Below are 21,550 nucleotides of genomic sequence, written 5' to 3' on the forward strand. Positions count from 1 at the left end.
CTTTAAGTAATTATGTAATAGTACAGTAAAGTCCTTGGTCTTGCCCTCAGGTACACTGTATCTTGGAAAAGGAATTAAGTAGTTAATATCTTGCAGTATTTTATTTTCCAAGACACAGAGGTTGACAGCACAGTGGCATGACTCGAATACTCAACTGCCAGTGCTTGAAAAAGTTATTGGATGCCTACTAGCAGAAGGCCTGAATCTGATAGCCAAAGGTAGATATGAAAGATGAGGGAAGCCCAACAGGCGTATATGTGGGATCAGTAACATGGGAACAAGGCCAGAACCCCAGCTACCTTGGATTCTGGGTAGGGGGAGGTGCTTTAGGCTCCATCTCTCAGCCTCTGGATAATAGGTGTTTGAAACTCAATCCTTCCCTAGCTGGTGGAGGAAAGCAGCTTTCTGTCTCTACATTTTGCATTTCCTCATAGCTGCTGGAAGAATGGATGGAGGGTTTCTGTTTATTGAATCCCTCCCTCAGAACTGTTAGATCGTGGGTCTCTGCTAGTGTATTCTTTTCTCCCCCTTCCCTTGCTAAAATACCTGTAGAAACCCTTCTTGTTACTCTTAACATCCCTTACTAACAGTAACTCCAAGTGTGATTTGGCCTTCCTGATTTCATTCCTGCATGCCTGAGCAATATTTTTATACTCTTCCCTGGTCATTTGTCCAATCTTCCACTTCTTGTAAGCTTCTTTTTTGTGTTTAAGGTCAGCAAGGATTTCACTGTTAAGCCAAGCTGGTCGCCTGCCATATTTACTATTCTTTCTACACATCTGTTCTTTCCTCCCCTGCCTCTCTTTTACTGGGACATATCCACTGACTGCCTATGATGCTGCTGGGTTGCTTTCCCAAGGATCAGTAGCTTGAAACTGATGTGATTCTTGATAGTGTCACAGGTGTCAGTAGGGTTCTGAATAGCAGCAGTTAAACTGGTGAGTCTCATTTAATTTCACTCCGCTGCTGCTTGGCAAACTTAAGGATGGCAAAAGGGACTGGAGCCATCTGTGAGCCCAGAAAACACATTGCCTTGCCTTACATTTGGTTAAAAAGAACAGGACTACTTGTAGCACCTTAGAGGCTAACAAATTTATTAGAGCATAAGCTTTCGTGGGCTACAGCCCACTTCATTGGATGCATAGAATGGAATATATAGTAAGAAGATATATACATACATACAGAGAAGGTGGAAGTTGCCATACAAACTGTAAGAAGCTAATTAATTAAGATGAGCTGTTATCAGCAGGAGAAAAAAACTTTTTTAGTGATAATCAAGATGGCCCATATAGACAGTTGACAAGAAGGTGTGAGGATACTTAACATAGGGAAATAGATTCAATATGTGTAATGACCCAGCCACTCCAGTCTCTATTCAAACCCAAGCTTATGCTCTAATAAATTTGTTAGTCTCTAAGGTGCCACAAGTACTCCTGTTCTTTTTGTGGATACAGACTAACACGGCTGCTACTCTAAACCTTACGTTTGGATAGTTTATCATTTTAGCCAGAAGGACTAGTAAACTTTCTTTTAATGAAAGATTAGATTCTGTAGAAATCACTGGCTTAAGGCTCTTGCTGGGAAAAGCTTTCCATTTACCATTGCTGAGTAGTTTTTGCATAGTGCTGTGGTGTGTCCGACCCAGGCCTTACTTTAAGAACAAATGCGAACAGATGCTGGAAAAAAACAATCAGTTGTTATAATTACAGTTGGTTGGGTGGCAAAACAGCCCTTTCTTTATTTCTGTCAATATCAAACTTTTGGAAAACCTCTATTTTTATTTGCACCCTTTTGTTTTGGTGCAAGTCTGTGTGAGCGCTGTCTATGAAAGAAGTGATATGTCACTGTGCCAGTGCTCTTTCTCTCTCTCTCTAGAGGCTGTCTTGCAAGAAGTATGCCTTTTATGGAATCAGCATGCCAAATTCTGAGAGGCATGATTAGTGGTTTTAAGCCTCTTTTCCCTCCTGGGGAAGGTTATTTTGGGACTCATCCTAGCTTAATTGGAAAAACATTCTTTGATTAGTTGGAAGTGGTTCCTAAAATGGTCCCAGGTCCTCAGCAGTGCTGAAGGGATCTAAAAGTTGCTTGGCTGAACCAAGCAAAACCATAAAATACTTAACACAATAAGAAACAACTCGTGTGTGTTTTAATTGCATTAGGGCAACTGTTAAGTAGGAGGAGTCAAAAATAGAAAAGGGATGGAGCAGGGTTATTGAATTCCAATGAGCAAGGAATATTATTTTTTGCTGTACACAAGCCAGGAAAAGTACTTCTAATATTGAGGAAATGTAGTTAGTCTTTGTGAGTCAACAGCTTTGGAGATTGATTTATCATCTCTGACAAGTGAGGCTAATGCATGTTAATGCAACTAAAAATCAAAGCAGATACTGAAGTGTGACCTTTGGTTGGTTTGTTTGTTTGTTTTTTTTTTTTCTTTCAAACTTTGAAACAAATGGCCTTCCCTTCCCAAATAGCTTAAATCTCAACCATCCGGAAAGTATTTTAAATCTGGCTTTGCTAGATCCTTAACTGGCTGGAGGACAGGCAGACTTTTATATTGGGATGAAGATTTTTATAGTGATGGCCAGTTACGAAAACCATCCTGTGGGCCGGTGACTCTTGGGTCTGATTTGATTTGTCTGTCTATGCTGGCCCTGATCCATCAAGGAGCTCTGTGAGGGTGAACTGTAATGCCCACTCAGAGCATCCTTGCGGGATCATGGCTTTAGATGGTTAAACTTCTCAAGGCAGGGAACATGTCTTCTTTGTATCCTCCTGAGCTCCCAGTCGGCGCTTAGCAAATAAAAATATGGGTGGGACTTCAGATGAGCAGGAGTCCAGAGGCCAATAAATATACCCCATACAAAAGGAAATGTTTTTTTTTTAGTACTTAATGCCAACATTGTGACATTTTTGTAGCCAAATAGACCAACTCAAAGCAAGGTTTAGACAGATTAGCAGCAGGAGAGTGGGGTGGGGGGAGGTATTTTTTCATGCTTTGTGTGTATAAAAAGATCTTCTACACTTTCCACAATATGCATCCGATGAAGTGAGCTGTAGCTCACGAAAGCTTATGCTCAAATAAATTGGTTAGTCGCTAAGGTGCCACAAGTACTCCTTTTCTTTTTGCAAATACAGACTAACACGGCTGTTACTCTGAAACATGTTTTAAATAATACCAATAGTACACTAGATGCTTTGACATGGTATTCCGTCTCCCTAGCGCTGTCTACATAGGGCTTAGGTCAGCATCGCTACACCGCTCACGGGCACGCATTTTTCACACCCCTGAGCGACCTAGTTGTGCCGACCTAACTTTCTAGTGTGGATCAGGCCTAAGTCTCCTCACCTTCATTTGCAACCCTGGCCTTCTCTGTCATACGTTATCCAGTTTAGCCTTCTAAACTTGTTGGGGCAGTGACCATCTCCCTGAGCTGTAAAGAGCCATGCAAAACTGTGGTGCTACGTAACCAATGCTTAATACAGCTATGCAGTCGTTAAGAATGGGAAGTAAAAAATGGTCTATCTAATTGAAACTTCAAGGGGGATTTAGATAGGCAGAATGGAATTTCCTCAGGATACTGGGATTATGGTTTCTAACAGACTTCACATTCTGCTTGTGCTGTGTTTAATTATAGGCTATGGGGTCGGGGCTGGCTACCAGTTTCTTAGTACACAGTCATGACTCATATAGGTTTGAAACATTTTAATCCATGTCCTCTGTTCTTCTTGTTTAAAATGAAGTTTTTGTCTTTGAAGCCAGACAGAAATGTGTCCTTTAGTGTCCTTTTTAAAGACTAAGTAAATACATCTTGCCATGTCACTTTATCAATTCTCTCAGAGCCGAAGTCATTGGGTGCAGTTGGCGCAGAACTTCAATCGATTAGGTGTCTCACAAAACCTATGCTACTGTGAACATACACATTTTTAGTTATGATAAAGACTTGCACTCATGTTTTAGAGCAATGTTCTCTATATCTATTGTGTCTAGCACACTGGGACTCCGATACTGATTGGGACTGCTGGATGCTACTCTAATACTAGTAATTATTAACAGTTTTTTAATTCTGTAATGTGAGAATTGGGACTACATATGTGCTTTAAAGTGACATCAATTTATACATCCCATTGGATTTTTTAACTGACCTTTTACAGTTTACTTCATACATCTGACAATCCCTTAAGGTATTTGCAATGTGAGCACAGGCAGAGTACAGCAACTAGCAAATAGTGCTTTGTTTTGTTTTACATGTACTGATGTCTAAATTTTCACAACTGTCCCCTCCAAGATATACAAATGAGTGAAGGGGAGGGAGAGACTTTTTTTTTTTTTTTTATTTAAATATTATTTCAGTTGACAAAAATTATCAAGGGAATTCAGGCACACTGTTGCTCCAGATCTCCTGACAGTTTGTCTGGCTTGCAGTCACATTTTTAAAGAGAGACGGGGTTTCTCTTATACTCCCATTCCTGTGTGAATACAAAGAGAAAAGTGAACATCTTCCTTACTAGGATTAAAGGGAAAAAAAAGACTATTACTTGAATATTTGTAGTATAATGGAATGCAAATAGACGAGATCTGTAACTATGGTGAATCTTGTCCATGTGCATTGGGTTGAATTGATGGCAATGGTCCCAGTTCTGTAGCTCCTACTCATTTGTATCATATTGGCCTTGTAGCTGGAACTCATCAAACCATTTTTGTTTCGATACACATGAAAGAATAGAATCATACTTGTCTCATAATAATCAGTTTGCACTGCTTGTGAGAATTTAAACATAGCAAAAACTTTAGTCACTAAGGCCTTGTCTACACTGCCACTTTACGGTGCTGCAACTTTCTCGCTCAGGGATGTGAAAAAACACCCCCCTGAGCGCTGCAAGTTTCAGTGCTGTAAAGTGGCAGTGTAGACAGTGCACCAACGCTGGGAGCTACTCCCCTCTTGGGGTGGTTTCTTTTTACAGCACTAGGAGAGCTCTCTCCCAGCGCTGGTGCTGCGACTACACAGCCACGTTAAAGCTCTAACGTTGATAGCGAAGACATGCCCTTAGCCCTGGTCTACACTACAAGTTTAGGTCGAATTTAGCAGCGTTAGATCGATTTAACCCTGCACTCATCCACACAACAAAGCCATTTTTGTCGACTTAATTGGCTCTTAAAACCGATTTCTGTACTCCTTCCCGACGAGGGGATTAGCGCTGAAATTGACATCGCCAGGTCGAATTTGGGTTAGTGTGGGTGCAATTCGACGGTATTGGCCTCCGGGAGCTATCCCACAGTGCTCCATTGTGACCGCTTTGGACAGCACTCTCAACTCGGATGCACTGGCCAGGTAGACAGGAAAAGCCCTGCGAACTTTGGAATTTCATTTCCTGTTTGGCCAGTGTGGCAAGCTGATCAGCACAGGTGACGGTGCCGATCTCATCAGCAGAGGTGACCATGGAGTCCCAGAATCGCAAAAGAGCTCCAGCATGGACCGAATGGGAGGTACTGGATCTGATCGCTGTATGGGGAGATGAATCCGTGCTATCAGAACTCCGTTCCAAAAGACGAAATGCCAAAATATTTGAAAAAAATCTCCAAGGGTTTGAAGGACAGAGGCTATCACAGGGACCCGCAGCAGTGCCGTGTGACACCTAAGGAGCTTAGGCAAGCCTACCAAAAAACCCAAGAGGCAAACGCCCGCTTGGGGTTAGAGCCCCAGACACCGCTTCTGGATGAGCTGCATGCAATTCTAAGGGGTGCCCCTACCACTGCCCCACCCTTTATGTGGACTCCTGCAAGGGGGGAGTCTCACACAACAGGGATGAGAATTTTGGGGACGAGGAAGATAATGAGGAGGGGGAGGTTGAAGATAACGCACACCAGGCAAGCGGAGAAACGGTTCTCCCCGACAGCCAGGAACTGTTTATCACTCTGGATCCAATATCACTCCAAGGGCTCCCGGACCATGAAGGCGGAGAAGGCACCTCTGGTGAGTGTACTTTTGTAAATATAATACACTGCTTAAAAGCAAGTGTGTTTAATGATTACTTTGCCTATAAGACTTGGGATGTATTCACGGCCAGTACAGCTACTGGAAAAGCCAGTTAACGTGTCTGGGTATGGGGCGGAAATCCTCCAGGGACATCTCAATGAAGCTGTCCCAAAGCCTTTGCAAAGGTTTGTGGGGAGGGCAGCCTTATTGCGTCCTCCATGGTAGGACATTTTACCACGGCAGGCCAGTAGCACGTAGTCTAGAATCATTGGATAAGAAAGCATGGCAACGTGTGGTCCCGGTGTTTGCTGGCATTCAAGCAACATCCGTTCTTTATCTCTCTGTGTTAATCTCAGGAGAGTGATATGATTCATGGTCACCTGGTTGAAATAGGGGAATTTTATTCACGGGACATTCAGAGGTGGCCGTTCCTGGTGGGCTGTTTGACTGTGGCTGAAAAGAAATCATCCCACTGTTCGCCACACGGTGTGGGAGGGGTGAAGCGATCATCCCAGAGAATTGGGTGTGTGGGGGGGGGTTAGTTGAGTTTGTGCTGCACGTTAACCCGAAAATATCAGCCCCTCCTTTTAAATGGCGAGTGTGTCTTTTTTTCAGTTTTAATCTCCCCTTTTTTCCTCCCGCAGCTGCAAATGTTTCAACGCTGCAACTAACATCTCCGTCCCAGAGGCTAGGGCAGATAAGAAGGCAAAAAAAATGCACTTGCGATGAAATGTTCTCTGAGCTCATGCAGTCCACCCAAATTGAAAGAGCCCAGCAGAATGTGTGGAGGCAGACAATGGCAGAGTCCAAGAAAGCACAAAATGAATGCGAGGACAGGTGGCTGGAGCAACAGGAGAGATGGAGGCAGGATGCAATGCTGAGGCTACTGGAGGATCAAATTGATATGCTTCGGCATATGATTGAGGTGCAGGAAAGGCACAGACCGCCACTGCAGCCCCTATGTAACCAACCGCCCTCCTCCACAAGTTCCATAGCCTCCTCACCCAGATGCCCAAGAATGCGGGGGATTGGGGGGGCCTCCAGGCACCCAACCACTCCTCCCCAGAGGACTGCCCAAGCAACAGAAGGCTGGCATTCAATAAGTTTTGAAGTGCAGAGTGGCCTTGTCCTTCCCTCCTCCTCCCCCACCTGTCCCGGGCTACCTTGGCAGTTATCCCCCTATTTGTATGACGAATTAATAAAGAATGCATGAATTTGAAACAACAATGACTTTATTGCCTCTGCAAGCGGTGATCGAAGGGGGGAGGGCGATTGGCTTACAGGGAAGTAGAGTGAACCAAGGGGGCGGGTTTCATCAAGGAGAAACAAACAGAACTGTCACACTGTAGCCTGGTCAGCCATGAAACTAGTTTTCAAAGCTTCTCCGATGCGCAGCGCGCCCTGCTGTGCTCTTCTGTCCGCCCTGGTGTCTGGCTGTGCGTAATCAGCGGCCAGGCGATTTGCCTCAACTTCCCTCCTACCCCGCCATAAACGTCTCCCCCTTACTGTCACAGAGATTGTGGAGCACACAGCAAGCAGTAATAACAATGGGAATATTGGTTTCGCTGAGGTCTAACTGAGTCAGTAAACTGCTCCAGCGTGCTTTTAAACGTCCAAATGCACATTCTACCACCATTCTGCACTTGCTCAGCCTATAGTTGGACAGCTCCTGACTACTGTCCAGGGTGCCTGTGTACGGCTTCATGAGCCAGAGCATTAAGGGGTAGGCTGGGTCCCCAAGGATAACTATAGGCATTTCAACATCCCCAACGGTTATTTTCTGGTCGGGAAAATAAGTCCCTTGCTGCAGCTGTTCATACAGACCAGTGTTCCTGAAGATGCGAGCGTCATGTACCTTTCCCGGCCATCCCACGTTGATGTTGGTGAAACGTCCCTTGTGATCCACCAGTGCTTGCAGCAGCATTGAAAAGTACCCCTTGCGGTTTATGTACTGGCTGCTTTGGTGGTCTGGTCCCAAGATAGGGATATGTGTTCCATCTATTGCCCCACCACAGTTAAGGAATCCCATTGCAGCAAAGCCATCCACTATGAACTGCACATTTCCCAGAGTCACTTCCCTTGATAGCAGCAGCTCAGTGATTGCGTTGGCTACTTGCATCACAGCAACCCCCAAAGTAGATTTGCCCACTCCAAATTGATTACCAACTGACCGGTAGCTGTCTGGCGTTGCAAGCTTCCCCAGGGCTATTGCCATTCGCTTGTGAACTGTGAGGGCTGCTCTCATCTTGGTATTCTTGTGCTTCAGGGCAGGGGAAAGCAAGTCACAAAGTTCCATTAAAGTGCCCTTACGCATGCGAAAGTTTCGGAGCCACTGGCAATCGTCCCAGACCCGCAACACTATGCGGTTCCACCAGTCTGCTTGTTTCCCGGGCCCAGAATCAGCGTTCCATGGCATGAGCCTGCCCCACTGCTACCAAGATGGCCAAATTGCCAGGGCCCGTGCTTTGAGAGAAGTCTGTGTCCATGTCCTCATCACTCTCGTCACCATGCTGCCATCGCCTCCTCGCCTGCTTTTGCAGGTTCTGGTTCTGCATATACTACATGATAATGCACGAGCTGTTTACAATGCTCATAACTGCTGCGGTGATCTGAGCGGGCTCCATGCTTGCCATGGTATGGCATCTGCAGGAGAGTAGAGTGGCAGCAGAAGTGGTCGTTCAATGATGATGGTTTGCAGACCTACTGCACCATCTGCTGCCAGGACACAACAGCTGAGCAGGCTACATGCTCGCCATGGTATGGCGAGACAAGAGCAGCTGAGCAGAGTTGCAGTGGAAGCGGCCCTGCGAGACCACCAGGAGAGCAGAGTGGCAGCGGAAGTGGTGGCTGACAACCTGCAAGGTGGATTCATGAGAACAGAATTGCAGCGGAAGCGGAAGCGGGAGCCCATGAGAGACAACATGGAGAAATTCGCTATTGAGACAAGAGCAGGAGAGCAGAGTGGCAGCGGAAGCGGTGGTTCAGTGACGACAGTTAGCAGTCCTACTGCACCGTCTGCTGAAAGCAGTATGGCGCCCACATGGAAAAAAGGTGCGAAATGATTGTTTGCTTTCACAGAAGGAGGGGCGGCTGACGACATGTACCCAAAACCACCCGCGACAATGTTTTTGCCCCATCAGGCATTGGGAGCTTAACCCAGAATTCCAGTGGGTGGTGGAGACTGCGGGAACTGTGGGATAGCTACCCACAGTGCAACGCTCCGAAAGTTGACGCTAGCCTCGGTACTGTGGACGCACTCCACCAACTTAATGCGCTTAGTGGGGACACACACAATGGACTGTATAAAATCGCTTTCTAAAAATCGACTTCTATAAATTCGACCTAATTTCGTAGCTTAGACACACCCTTAGGAAAGCTGATGTTGCTCTGAATTCTCACAGGTAGCAAAAATTTCAGCACTAAGGTGCAACTTTTACGCAGGCCTGGTCTGCACTAAAAAGTTAGGTTGACCCAGCTACATCACTCGTACGGGGGGAAAAAATATCCATGTCCCTGAACTGTTTAGTTAAGCCGACCTAACCCCCGGTGTAGGCAGCGCTAGGTTGATGGAAGAATTATTTCATTGACCCAGCTATTGTGCCTCAGGCAGATGGATTACCTACAGTCACAGGAGAATCCCTCCTGTTGGCATAGGTAGTGTCTACACTGAAGCACTATAGCAGTGCAGTGGTGTCGCTGTAGCATTTCAAGTGCACACAAGACTTTAGTCACTTTTCAAAGTAGAATAGCAGTTCAAAGTTAACCTGCAAAAAGTAAAAGTTCTCTCTTCTTGATTTATGATATGTAAATAAGATCTGATCCAAATTATAATCCTCCCCATCCCCCAATGTAATTAATTCCTTTTTGGGTGACTTGGTTGGAGATATGGATAGGTAGGACTGGAGTAGAAGATTTCTCAATCAGTTTGAAAGGTAATCTTCTGAAAGCAGTTTTCCCAACTGCAATGGCTTTATCAGGTTTTTTTAAACTCAATTTCAAACAGCCTAGATAAAAATTTCTTCCTTTCTGGGTTGCTCTTGTTTTCACTGTATTATCACATCACTCACTAGTGGGGTATGGTATTTGGTTTTTTGTTTTTTTAACTTTTTTCCCCCCTCCCAGTCCACCAAGGAGTACTTCAGCAAAAACAGTGAAGTCAAGACATGCAAACGTAAAAAGCAAAGAAGAAATCCTTTTAGGTCTTCTCTGTGCAAATTTTCCCTTTCCCTAGTGGTCACCTTACTTTTAGTACGCTATCTCCTAGAAGCTCCAAGTGGGCTAAGCATGATGAGGATTAAAGAAAGGCACTTTTACACTTGGTTTATGTTCATGGTGTAGTTTCTACATTCCTATTTTGGTAGTGTAATTTGAGAACTTCACTACTACTGTGATAATCTATTAAGGAAAAGAAGCCCTCTGAACCCATCTTCCATATTATACACAAGAGGAACCTAATAAAACAGGACAGGTGCACAGGAAAATCCAATGTTGATCCACTTTCCCATGTACAACTGAATAACAGGTGGGTCATTTCAACTTGAAATATTAGTGGCTGCTCACATGTGAACATTATTAAAAATTCAGTTTCCAAATGCCTTGAAAGTCTTGGTACAGAGCTCTGCTTCCTGCATTCTGTGTCTGGCTGGACCTAGTGTGCATAAAACAAAGGATTTTCCTATGGTGTTTTTCTTACAGAGAACAGAATGCTTCTAAACTTAGTACTGCGGGAGGTGTTTGTTGCCAAGGCCAATTGTTTTTAGAGGACATATTTTCACCAACTTGAAGCAAAAAGTAGCTCAGTTGTTTGAAAGGTCATGTTAGAATGGGGTTTCTTATGCTCTTCAGTTTCTTCTTAAAAACATCCCTTCAACGAAAGCTACAATTAAAAGCTATTAATACAGGAAAGAACAGCCTTCCTAAACTTTAGAAAACCTGGAAGTCTAAAACTCTACTCAAAATAGGTAAATGTGAGAAACACAGTTAATTAATGAATTATATTGCTGCCCTGAGAAACATCACATTTAGAGATGGAGTCTCTTCGGAGGTATATAAATTCTTAGTTTTATAAGCTCCGCTCCTGTAATCTGCTCAAGTGGGTGAATTCGCCCTTCCTCCCCCCGCCACAGCACCAAATTACGTTTGGGATAGGGGCCAGAAATATTGCGTGCTATCAGTTAAATGAAAATGTACCTCTTAATTTATATGATTAATGCACTTTATTTCTGCCATTTCTACAGCCGTCCGTAATCCACAGATTTATTTGCCACTTCCTAAATCAAAAAGCGCGCAGTGCAGAGCCTCTGCCCTTCCCCCTCAACCCCAATTCCTGAATGTACATGTGCTGACAAATGCACATGTTGGTAATACACATAGCTAGTGTATCTATAGGTATAGATTTCATAGGGCCATACTGCTATATCATGGGATATATATACAAGGTAAGAGCAAATGATAGTGTGATGGTAAAGGATCAGACTTGCTGCTGTTGGAGCCATGTAGCTATGGACTACAGAGCAGTGGTTTTATAGATTTGCAAGTTCAAACTCATGCATCCAATATCTTGAACTGTCACAAGTTGTCAGGCATTCAGATTGCTCTTTTCCCAGGCCACTTGTATATTTGCACATTGTGTGGAGGGTGAATACATACTAACACCCAGTGGCATAAATATGTGTGCTTATACAGTAGTATTTGCACAGGTATGATGTTTCAAACCATGCATATTCGGTGTCATATCTTACATTAGGTTTATGAATTTTTGCTTTGTAACTTAGTCCATGGGTTTATTTAGGAAAAAGTAGTCTTCAAAACTGGAGAAGTATTCAACAATGGGGTCTTTGTGACACACTATACCTCGGGGATGGGGAAGGTACCTTGTAAACCCCATATTCATAATTTTTATATAATTGTCATATTTCATATAAAGCATGCCAGGTAGGGACTCATGGGAAGGACTATGATCTGCCGAAAGCCATTGTTCTATCTAAATATGTGTATAAGTGCATATGAAGTTATTAGATTGTGTTGTATCTAATATGCTGTGAATTGGGGAATTGCCGAGGTATTAGATCCCCAGAAACAACAACAAGGGAGCTAACCAATGCCTGGGTGCATGTCCAACAACCATCAGCAGCTGTTGTCCAGCAAGGGAGTTACAATTCAGTGATTCACAAGTCCACACCAAGGGAATTTCTCAATCTTGCCTGGTGACTCTGCCCATCAGACATACCTGGACTTGTGTTCTCCAAGCACATGGAATGAGGATATAAAATAGAGGACAGAGGCTGCATGGTTTGTCCTATATCTTCCCCCAACTATGCTGAAGGCAACAAGATCGCTAGCGCTGAGGAGACTAGTCCCCAGGCTAACAGAAAGAGCCTGCATATGAAAGATTGTAACCAACCTGTAGTATTCAGTGGGGTGAGAAAAACTTCTTAGTCCAGATTGCCTAGTCTAATAAGGTTGAGAATTTAGACTGTGTGTTTATCTTTTATTTTCCTTTGGTAACTACTCTGACTTTTGCCTATCACTTAAAATCCATCTTTTGTAATCAATAAACTTATTCTAATGTTTATCCTTATCAGTGAGTTTGACTGAAGTGCTTGGTAAATCTGCTCAGGTTACAAAGGCTTGTATATGTCCACTTTCCATTGATGAAATAGTGAACCAATTAATAAACTTGCATTGCTCAAGAAAGGGTTTTGAGCAGTTCAAGATGGCATATTCCTCAGGTACTAGGTTTGGAGAGGGGGGGATTTGGCTGGTGCCTTTCTCTGTGTGATTCATGAGTAGCTCTGGAAGCATTCATGCAATCTAGCTAGGTGTGGGGCTCCACATGCAGTTGTACTGAGTGTTAACAACATGTGGAGGGGTTTGCTGCTTGTCTCCAGTAAGGCATTGTGAGAGACAACCCAGATTAGTGAGTTAATGAGGCACAGCGGTCCCACAGTCCCTAGTTGAACCCCATCACAGTCTTATTTAATTTGTTTTATCTGACTAGCAAGAACTAAACACATAGAAGTTGATGTTGTATTCTTGGAACCATCACATTCATTGTGTTCATACCATGCAATGAGTTTTAAGGAGCTCAGTCTGTTTATTTTACAGAGAAGTTTAAGAAGCAACTTTAATTGTGGTGTAGGAGTACTTACAAGGAAAGAACAAACCAGAAATTTAGAGGGCTTTTTTAATCCACAGGATAAAGACATAACAAGATCAAATGGCTCAAAATTAAAACTGGAACAACTCAAACTGGAAAAAGGATGTGTAATAAACAAGAGGGTAATAAACTATTGGAACAGATTACCAAGGGATGTTGTTGGAAACTCTCTCTTACATGGAGACTTTAAATCAAGGTTGGATGTCTTTCTAAAAGAGATGGTCTGGTTCAGCTACAAATTATGGGGCTGAATGCTGAAATTACAGAGTGAAATTCTGTGGCTTGTATTGTGCAAGAAGTCAGACTAGCAGATCATAATGGGGTTTTTTCTCCTAAAGACAGTATTTAAATTCATTGATTCTTTTTAACAGTGAGCAGCCTTTTGGCAACTGTAACTTCAGAGGAATGTCTGTAGCTATTCCAAATTGCCTCTTCTAGAAGCATATTGTTATGTACAGACTGGATGCTTAAAACTTATGCAGATGTGATGTCATTGTACGTAATAGTAATTCTTGTTTTGTATTCTTTGATATCTAATCCCTTGCAGTTCCATTCCTTTCAATACATAAATGCCAAATACTTGAATAATTAATTCTGTCACATTTTAAATAAATGCAGTTTGTTAAATTTCCATGTGAACTATAAAGAAATTTCCCTGGCCTGAACTTGCATCAAAATTTGAGCTGAGTGGAAAGGCTTTCTTTCACTTGAGTTGCTGTTATGGTCCGAGGATACACTTTGCATTGCTTGGGGTTGCTCAGTGTATTGATTCTCCTGCTCTGACCTTGGGTAGGGGGGCAAGTTCACTTATTTTTAAAACTGGGGAGTGGGGGGGACGAGGTGGTGGGTGTCAATATTCCAAATGCTTCCTGGCTACCCAGTGGTGGTTGTGATGCAACTGCAGCAGCAGCATTCAAATGAAGGTCTGGAATTCATTTAGGGCATGTCTACACTTAGGGCTTGGCTACACTTGCGAGTTACAGTGCATTAAAGCAGCCCCGGGCGCCCTAGCTCACTACCTGTCCACACTGGCAAGGCACGTAGAGCGCTCCTGGTACTCCACTTAGGCGAGAAGATTAATGCTTGTTGCGCCTTGGCTGAAACGCCCGGGCGTCAGGGTGAATGAGGGGTTGCATTACTGCGCTCTGATCAGCTTCCAGAAACATCCCATAATCCCCTTAAGTCAAGTGGCCACTCTTCTCATTGTTTTGAACCTGCTGTAGGAATGCAGATATGCCCGTTGAAAGCGCCTTTTCTGACAGCCAGCTGCTTATCTGCTCCAAGACGAAGCAACCATTACTGTGGAATGCTGTGTGAGAGAGAGAGCGAGGCGGGGGAGGAAGGGCGGGGGTCTGCTGCTGTCTGAATTTACAAGACGGCATGCTGACATGCTCTCAGCCCCTCCAAAAACCCACTCTCTCTCCCCCCACATACACACTCCCTGTCACACTCCACCCCCCCCTCCCCATTTGAAGAGCATGTTGCAGCCACTTGCATGCTGGGATAGCTACCACAATGCACTGCTCTCTGTGGCCGTTGCAGAGCTGCTAATGAGGCCATGGCAGTATGCTTGTAGCTGTCAGTGTGGACAGATTGAAGTGCTTTTCCTACTGTGCTCTACGAAGGCTGGTTTAACTCCAAGTGCTCTACATTTGCAAGTGTAGCCAAGCCCTTAGCTTCAGTATAAACTGCCTACTCTGACAGGAGGAGTTGCTCAGTTGGCAGAGGTAATCCACTCCCCTGAGGGGGATAAATAGGTCAGCAGAAGAATTCTCCCATCAATTTTGCACTCTCTACACGGACCTTAGGTTGGCTTAACTATGCTGCTCAGGGGTGTGGATTTTTCACACCCCTGAGCGATGTAGTTATGCTGACCTAATTTTCAAGTGTAGACCAGGCCTTTTTGGTTTTCCCTCTAATCTGCTGGCCTGGAAAGTGCTGTGTGTATAATTAAACTAACTAGGCACCCATCAGTTTCATTTTCATGTTCCTGTAGCACTGTTATGATCTTGTAGGAGGAAAGGAAAGAAAGTGGGAGGGAGATGACGACGGACGGGTGTAGTAGTGGGGAGGATGTGTGGGTGATGGGATGGACAACACAAGACACAGCACCAAGTGCAGAGTCTAAATTAAAAAATGTGGAACCAGTTTTCTTGCCAGGGAGTGGTTGTACCAGTACTAGCAGGGCAGACAACAGGAGCAGGGCGGGGTGTTCAACACCGAGTCATGAAAACCTTCTTTCAAGCCACTGCTGTAAACACCTGAGTCTAGTCTGTGCTAGTGCTTACACCAATGGTGTATCTATACTGCTGCTGGATAGGAGGTATAAAAATTGCTAGTGGATATGAAGTCAGGGAGAGGCTCTAAAACTTCCTAGAAAATGTAGAGTATGAAAGAAGGCAAAAAAAAGTTGTGGTTTTTTGGGGAGGGAGGGTAGAGATTGCATTTGATTATGTTTCAGCTATCATTATAATGGGAATAGTTAATTGAGCTAATTTGCCAAAGAAATTTGGAAATAAAATCTCCCCAGTAAAGTTTGAATTTATACCACCGCTTAACACTACATGTATATTGTGGAGGTTTGTAAGGAGAGTCCACTTATAGTTGTGCATGTGTGAACACTACACACGAGTAAAATTAGTAGCCATGTCAGCATCCAAATTCTTCAGTACTTTTCAGTACAGTTTGTTTTTTCTTAATTCTAATTAAGCATAAATTGCAACCCAGGGAGTGTAATGAATGAGACCTAGAAGATAAAAGGAAAATGTGAACTCTTGCTTTGTTAGCTCTAACATTATTTGATCTTTATCTAAAAGGCATTGCCTTCCCAGCTTACTACATTTGGCAAGAGAGATGAATCACATCATTCTTGTTGACAGGGAAAAATAAGGGAAATATTTTTTTGTTCCTCTCTAGTATTTCAATTTCTTTGGTAAAATTATATGGATGATAGCCCACATGTCTGAGTACTGCTTTTACATAATAGCAATCAATAATCAGGTTGGCAGTTTAGTCTAGTGGTCTTTGTACTCGGTGGAAGATGGGGGTTCCTAAGTTTTAGGGCTTGTCTACCTGGAGAAACTGACCAGCTAAAGCAGAGTAATGGTTGAATAAAGTCACTTTAGCTCTGGAATAGTGTCTGCATATAGCTATATTGGCTTAGCTATAGTTATAATTATTCCACTGTAGCTAAACAATATATTTCTCCGTGTAGACTAGCTACTTGTTTTGCTATGCCTGTCTTGCTGAATGGTCTTGTGGCAACAGAGGTTTAATTGGGGCTTGATGTCTCTCTCCTTTTTTTTTTTTTTTTTTTTTTTTAATTAAAACTTGTGGGTTATGTTTTGAGGATTAATGCTATGTACATCAGAACCTACGTTATATGGCACTTTTCTGCCAGTTTTACACTGAGTCTCATATAATTTTACCAGAATCACTAATTTAGCATGGATAACTAATTCCAAGGTCAACTAACTTCTCACAATTTAGTTTAGCATTTCACTCTTGATACAGCTTCTAAAATACCATAACAAGGAAGCAAAAGATGCAGTCTCTTTATTTTATGCACACCAGACTTTTGTGCTGTAACTTGATTGTTTTAGCTATAAAAGGATGATTACTGATTTACAAAAGTAGATTTATCTTTTTTTTTTTTTTTTTGAGATAACAGAGCAAACGAGTCTCAGATGTTACTTGCATTAAACTCAATGGGATCACACTAGGGATGACTTTGGACAAATGTTTATGTATATTGGATATGAACTCTAGCAGAATAACTGGATTATAGTTGGCAGGTTATAATGGCTTCCTCTTAAATAAGGGAATGACCATTCTGCTCCTCCTTTTTTTGGGATTGTCCAATTAATGTAAGTAAATAACTGAGGGAACCAGCTCTAAGTAATTCCATTTTAGTTTAGATTTGGCCTGTGAAAGTCTACTAAACTCTGTAACATCTCTAGTTTGATGACTAAGGCCCTGAGCTTTTATTGAGTTCTGTGCAAACAGACCTCTCTGTACCACAGACAGGGATCAGCGCATAAATCAGTAGATTGATAGAAAAGTGATGACCAACAGAGAATACCTGCAGATTGAAGTCTCTGTTGGAGGGCTTCTTGACAGTCAATTTAAAAATCTAACTTGCTGTTGGTATTGGTGGTGGTGGTGGTGAGAAACGTGCATTAGCACTTACTATTGCTTTGTATCCCTTAGCTACAAACTTTCACCTTAGAGTTTCCCTCTTCACCTGAGGAAAATTGTCTTATTGTTCCTAAAAGGAACCAGGAAAAGCTTGGCTTGTGTCTGGAGTGGAATTGGTTGGCTCATCTTGCCCAGTCAGTCATTGTTATTGAAGAGAATGTTAAAAGTCCTAACCTGGGAAGAATACTAAATTGTGAGGTCATCCAGTACAGTAGCTTCTCTATTATTAGGTCTCATCATAATTAAAATAGTACAAGTCTGGAGTCTTGCTATCATGGTGGTAGAGATGATTGAGTAATAATATTAATCCTATTAAACTAGACACTTTGCCCTATGATCATCCAACTCTTTAAAAAAAAAAAAAAAAAAAAAAAAAAAATGTCTGATGGAACTTCCTTGACCAGAAGGATGTCATAAAGGAGGGGACAAGGCACCCTCATAGTGTAAGGTTGCAGACTCAAAAGCCATTGCCTTAGTGGGGGAACAAGGGCGGTCAAGAGTATAGCTACCAGACTGCTGCCAAGAACTACAGAACCTTTTTAAAATATAAATAAAGCAGCAGCTGTGTGTAGTAAACTTAACGTTTGTCTGAGAATGTCTTAACTGACTGTATTTTCCCTTCCTTCCCTTCATCTTGCAGCTGATTGCAATGCAGTTCTTAAAGGTCTACAGCCTGTTTTTCAAGAGCAGGGAATGACGGAAACAATTCATAACTGGGAGGATCATGGTTACTTAGCAACTTACATCAACAAAAATGGCAGGTGAGTTGGATATTGGACCCTGGGTTCATATTCTCACCAGATGAGTGAAGTCATCTATGAGCATAGTTATAACTATGTAAGAAAAGCAGCGTTAACACCATCTGAGCTTCTGAAAACAATCTGTAAAAGGAACCGTATATCTGAAAACCTCTGCCCAGCCCTTCATCCCCAAACAAAACAAACAAACAAAAACCCCTAAAGGAACAAAACAGTTGGGTACTGCCTGAGACTTAGTTTAAATACCGTACTTAACTAAAACTTATTTTGAACATTTTAAATTTAGAAGGTGTTTTACTGTGTCCTTGTTGTTTTCATTTTACCTTCTTCCCTGCCTTTATTTATTTCTTTCCTTATTCTAGATCAGGGATCAGCAACCTTTGGCACGCAGGCCGAGATGGTTTGTTTACCTGCTGCGTCCACAGGTTCGGCCAATCGCGGCTCCCACTGGCCGCGGTTCGCCGTTCCAGGCCAGTGGGGGCTGAGGGAAGAGGTGCAGGCCATGTGCCAAAGGTTGCCAATCCCTGTTCTAGATCATGGTGTGTCTCTTCCTGTTTTTCAGCCTTCTTATTTTTCTCCCCTGTCCACACCGTACTTGCTTTACTTCCTTCCCTATATATTTTTTTCTCTTATTTTATTTCTCCCTTGTGGGTCGCGAAAGGATCATGGAGTCTCTTCGGCTGAGCTGATCCACCTGCTCCTTTTTATTTCTGTGTATGTGTATGTGTGTGAGAGAGAGGAGGAGAGGGGTCCTCCTGTTGTAGTGGAATTAAATTAACCCAGACTTCATCCAGTTTCATTGCTGCACAAAACTCTGAACAGTAGCAGATCATAAATTCTGCAGAAATCCAAAGTTACACTCCTTCCAGCTCCTTTTGAGAGAACTTCCTACTTGCCATGGATTACTGTATTTGAAGCCCTGCCATAGTTTATCACTGCTGCTTGAAACTCAGGATTCTCAATTTTCCAACGATAAGATCGTTATATGTTTAACCACGTTTTAGCTTTAGAAAATTGCAGCATGTGAATGATAGATGTACTAACTGAAGTGCATTTTCTGGAGAGAAGAAAAATGAAGTCCCCAGGGCTTCTGTTTTTCCCAGATCTGAAGAAGAGTTCTGTGTAGTTCAAAAGCTAGTCTCTCTCACCAACAGAAGTTGGTCCAATAAAGTCACCCCTCTTGTCCCTAGATATGCTAACTTGGTATTTTTGCCCCTTTATTGCCATTGCTTTTGACTATTTTACAAACCCATTGGTAATTTCCCAAAAAATATGAGTGGGACACGCTTTCATATAAGCAGAGCTAATTGAGACAAACTAATAAATAAAACCAGGCTCAGTTTATTCCCCTTAGCTGCTTTACCATGCAGAAATATATATATATTTTGAAGGACTGCATATTTAATATAATTGGCCTATTTGATGCTTCACATCACGAATTAGATTAGCTTTACTGCGTTCATGCCTGACCATTTTGTAACTTTGGCTCATCCTTGAGGGCAGAAACCAAAAGCTGTGCAGTTTGACGTGGTTTTTATGCTTTGTGGTTTTTGTTTGTTTGCGCTGGCTTAGCTATGCTAATCTAAATGCAGTGGTGCAAGCTCAGAGTATAGAGATGTTGCAGTTTATCCTAGTTTGCAAAGTGAGAAGTGTCACCATGGCTGTACGGGGTTTTCTTGTGGGACTTATTTTCTTTCTCACACAATTTTGAACTGTACCGGTGCAAAATCACGGTTTACACTATGACAGGGGGTTTGTGATAGGAACTTACACACACTGTTATATCCATTTCGCTACACAGGTACAAAAATACTCAGTGCAGAAAAGGCCTTATATCTTCCACTAAAAAAGATGCTTCTTGAATCTTCTGTTACCTAGGAGGCTTGCCCGACTGCAGCGCGCTCTCTCTCTCTTTTTTTTTTTTTAAACTGAACCCTCTTTACTAAAAAGGTTAAAAGGAAACTCCAAATTTTGTAACTTTTGTTACAGCCCATTAAAACATTTTTGGACATAGTTATGCATTTAGTCAAATGTTAGCTGGACTTAAGGAAACCCTGAAGCCTTGTATATACTAGAATGTACTGCTTGAATTATACATATAGAATTTGTATGTTAATAAAACAATGCCTTTAGATTTACAGGTTTCAGAGTAGCAGCCGTGTTAGTCTGTATTCGCAAAAAGAAAAGGAGTACTAGTGGCACCTTAGAGACTAACCAATTTATTTGAGCGTAAGCTTTCGTGAGCTACAGCTCACTTCATCGGATACATTCAGCAATAAGAAAGCGTATGCTCAAATAAATTGGTTAGTCTCTAAGGTGCCACTAGTACTCCTTTTCTTTTTAGATTTACAGTTAGCAAGTTTGTACATTGTTCTGTTATGCAGCTGTAGTTTGACCTTTGTCAAAAGACTTTCATATTATTCCATTGGCAGTGGCTGGAGTTAGTTACCTTACAAAACTATTTTGGCTTTGGTAGGAAACCTTGTAACTCTGATATTAAGGCCTCAGTGGAGGGTGCTGTACTCGGATCCATCTTGCTGAACAATGTCTCCTCTTTGTGAGCCTGAATGAGGAGCTTTCATACTGGATTGCTGGGTCTTGTCAGGCACAAACACTGCACGCTGAGTGGGAGGTGATGCCCAGGAGGGAGAATAGCCAGCCTTAATATCAAAGTAATTGCTTTGGGTAGTTTCAGTACTTACCTATGCCCTGAACCAGGCAACGAAAGCTGGGCCAATGCAGGGCCACATGCAAAAGTGCTAAACCTAGAAAAACGAAAATGTTTTGAACAACTCAGATATATTGTTAAACATTGTGTATGCAATACAAACTCTGTAAAATGAGCATGCTACTCTTTAGTTGTAGTATATTAGAGATTCAGACTATTACCGTTGCTGTCGACAGAAATTTGTCTGACAAAGACATTATCTGAACTGCCCTTTGGAAAGCTGCAGCTGTTAAATGAATCAGAGTTGATTTGCGGATTAAGCCACACTTTCCTGTTGTCATTGCCAAAATAACAGAGCTGCGTCCTTCTTTGTCTGAAGTTAAGCTAGCAAAAGTCACTTTTGGCAACTCTACCTGGTCCATTTAATTCATGATTTACTGTGACAAAGAACCTAATTGAAGAAGGCTCACTTGAAAAATATTCACTAATCATTTTGTCAACACAAACGTAGGGGAAATAACCATTCACACCCCACATGGAAGCAAGACACTGCCCACTTTAACCAATCAAATCATTGCCAGTAGTGGTGTGAATGAATATTTTCTTTGCTGCACCAGCCTCATTGACCAAACACTGAGCCGGCAAATACACCAAAGTGCATTGTGGGACTTCAGCAATTTTTGTTTCTGACCAATACCTTTAAAGTCACTTATGTAAATTGCATTAACTTTTAAAAGGGTGGCTTGTGTTAAGCAGCACATTTCTACCTGAAATGTTACTGATTCTCATT

At 42.5% G+C, this 21,550-nt stretch overlaps 1 protein-coding gene across 2 annotated transcripts in view; it reads left to right on the forward strand.

Annotated features, from left to right (window-relative positions):
- Positions 1-21,550, forward strand: part of SMS (spermine synthase) — a 75,344-nt gene that overhangs the window by 14,211 nt on the left and 39,583 nt on the right. For both annotated transcript variants that reach the window (XM_037901654.2, XM_037901647.2), the window contains exon 2: positions 17,975-18,095. In XM_037901654.2, the coding sequence (XP_037757582.1) occupies positions 17,975-18,095 (121 nt within the window). The remainder of the gene's footprint in view (positions 1-17,974; positions 18,096-21,550) is intronic.

Source organism: Chelonia mydas, chromosome 1, assembly GCF_015237465.2.
Source record: "Chelonia mydas isolate rCheMyd1 chromosome 1, rCheMyd1.pri.v2, whole genome shotgun sequence".
Taxonomy (NCBI): Eukaryota; Metazoa; Chordata; order Testudines; family Cheloniidae; genus Chelonia; species Chelonia mydas.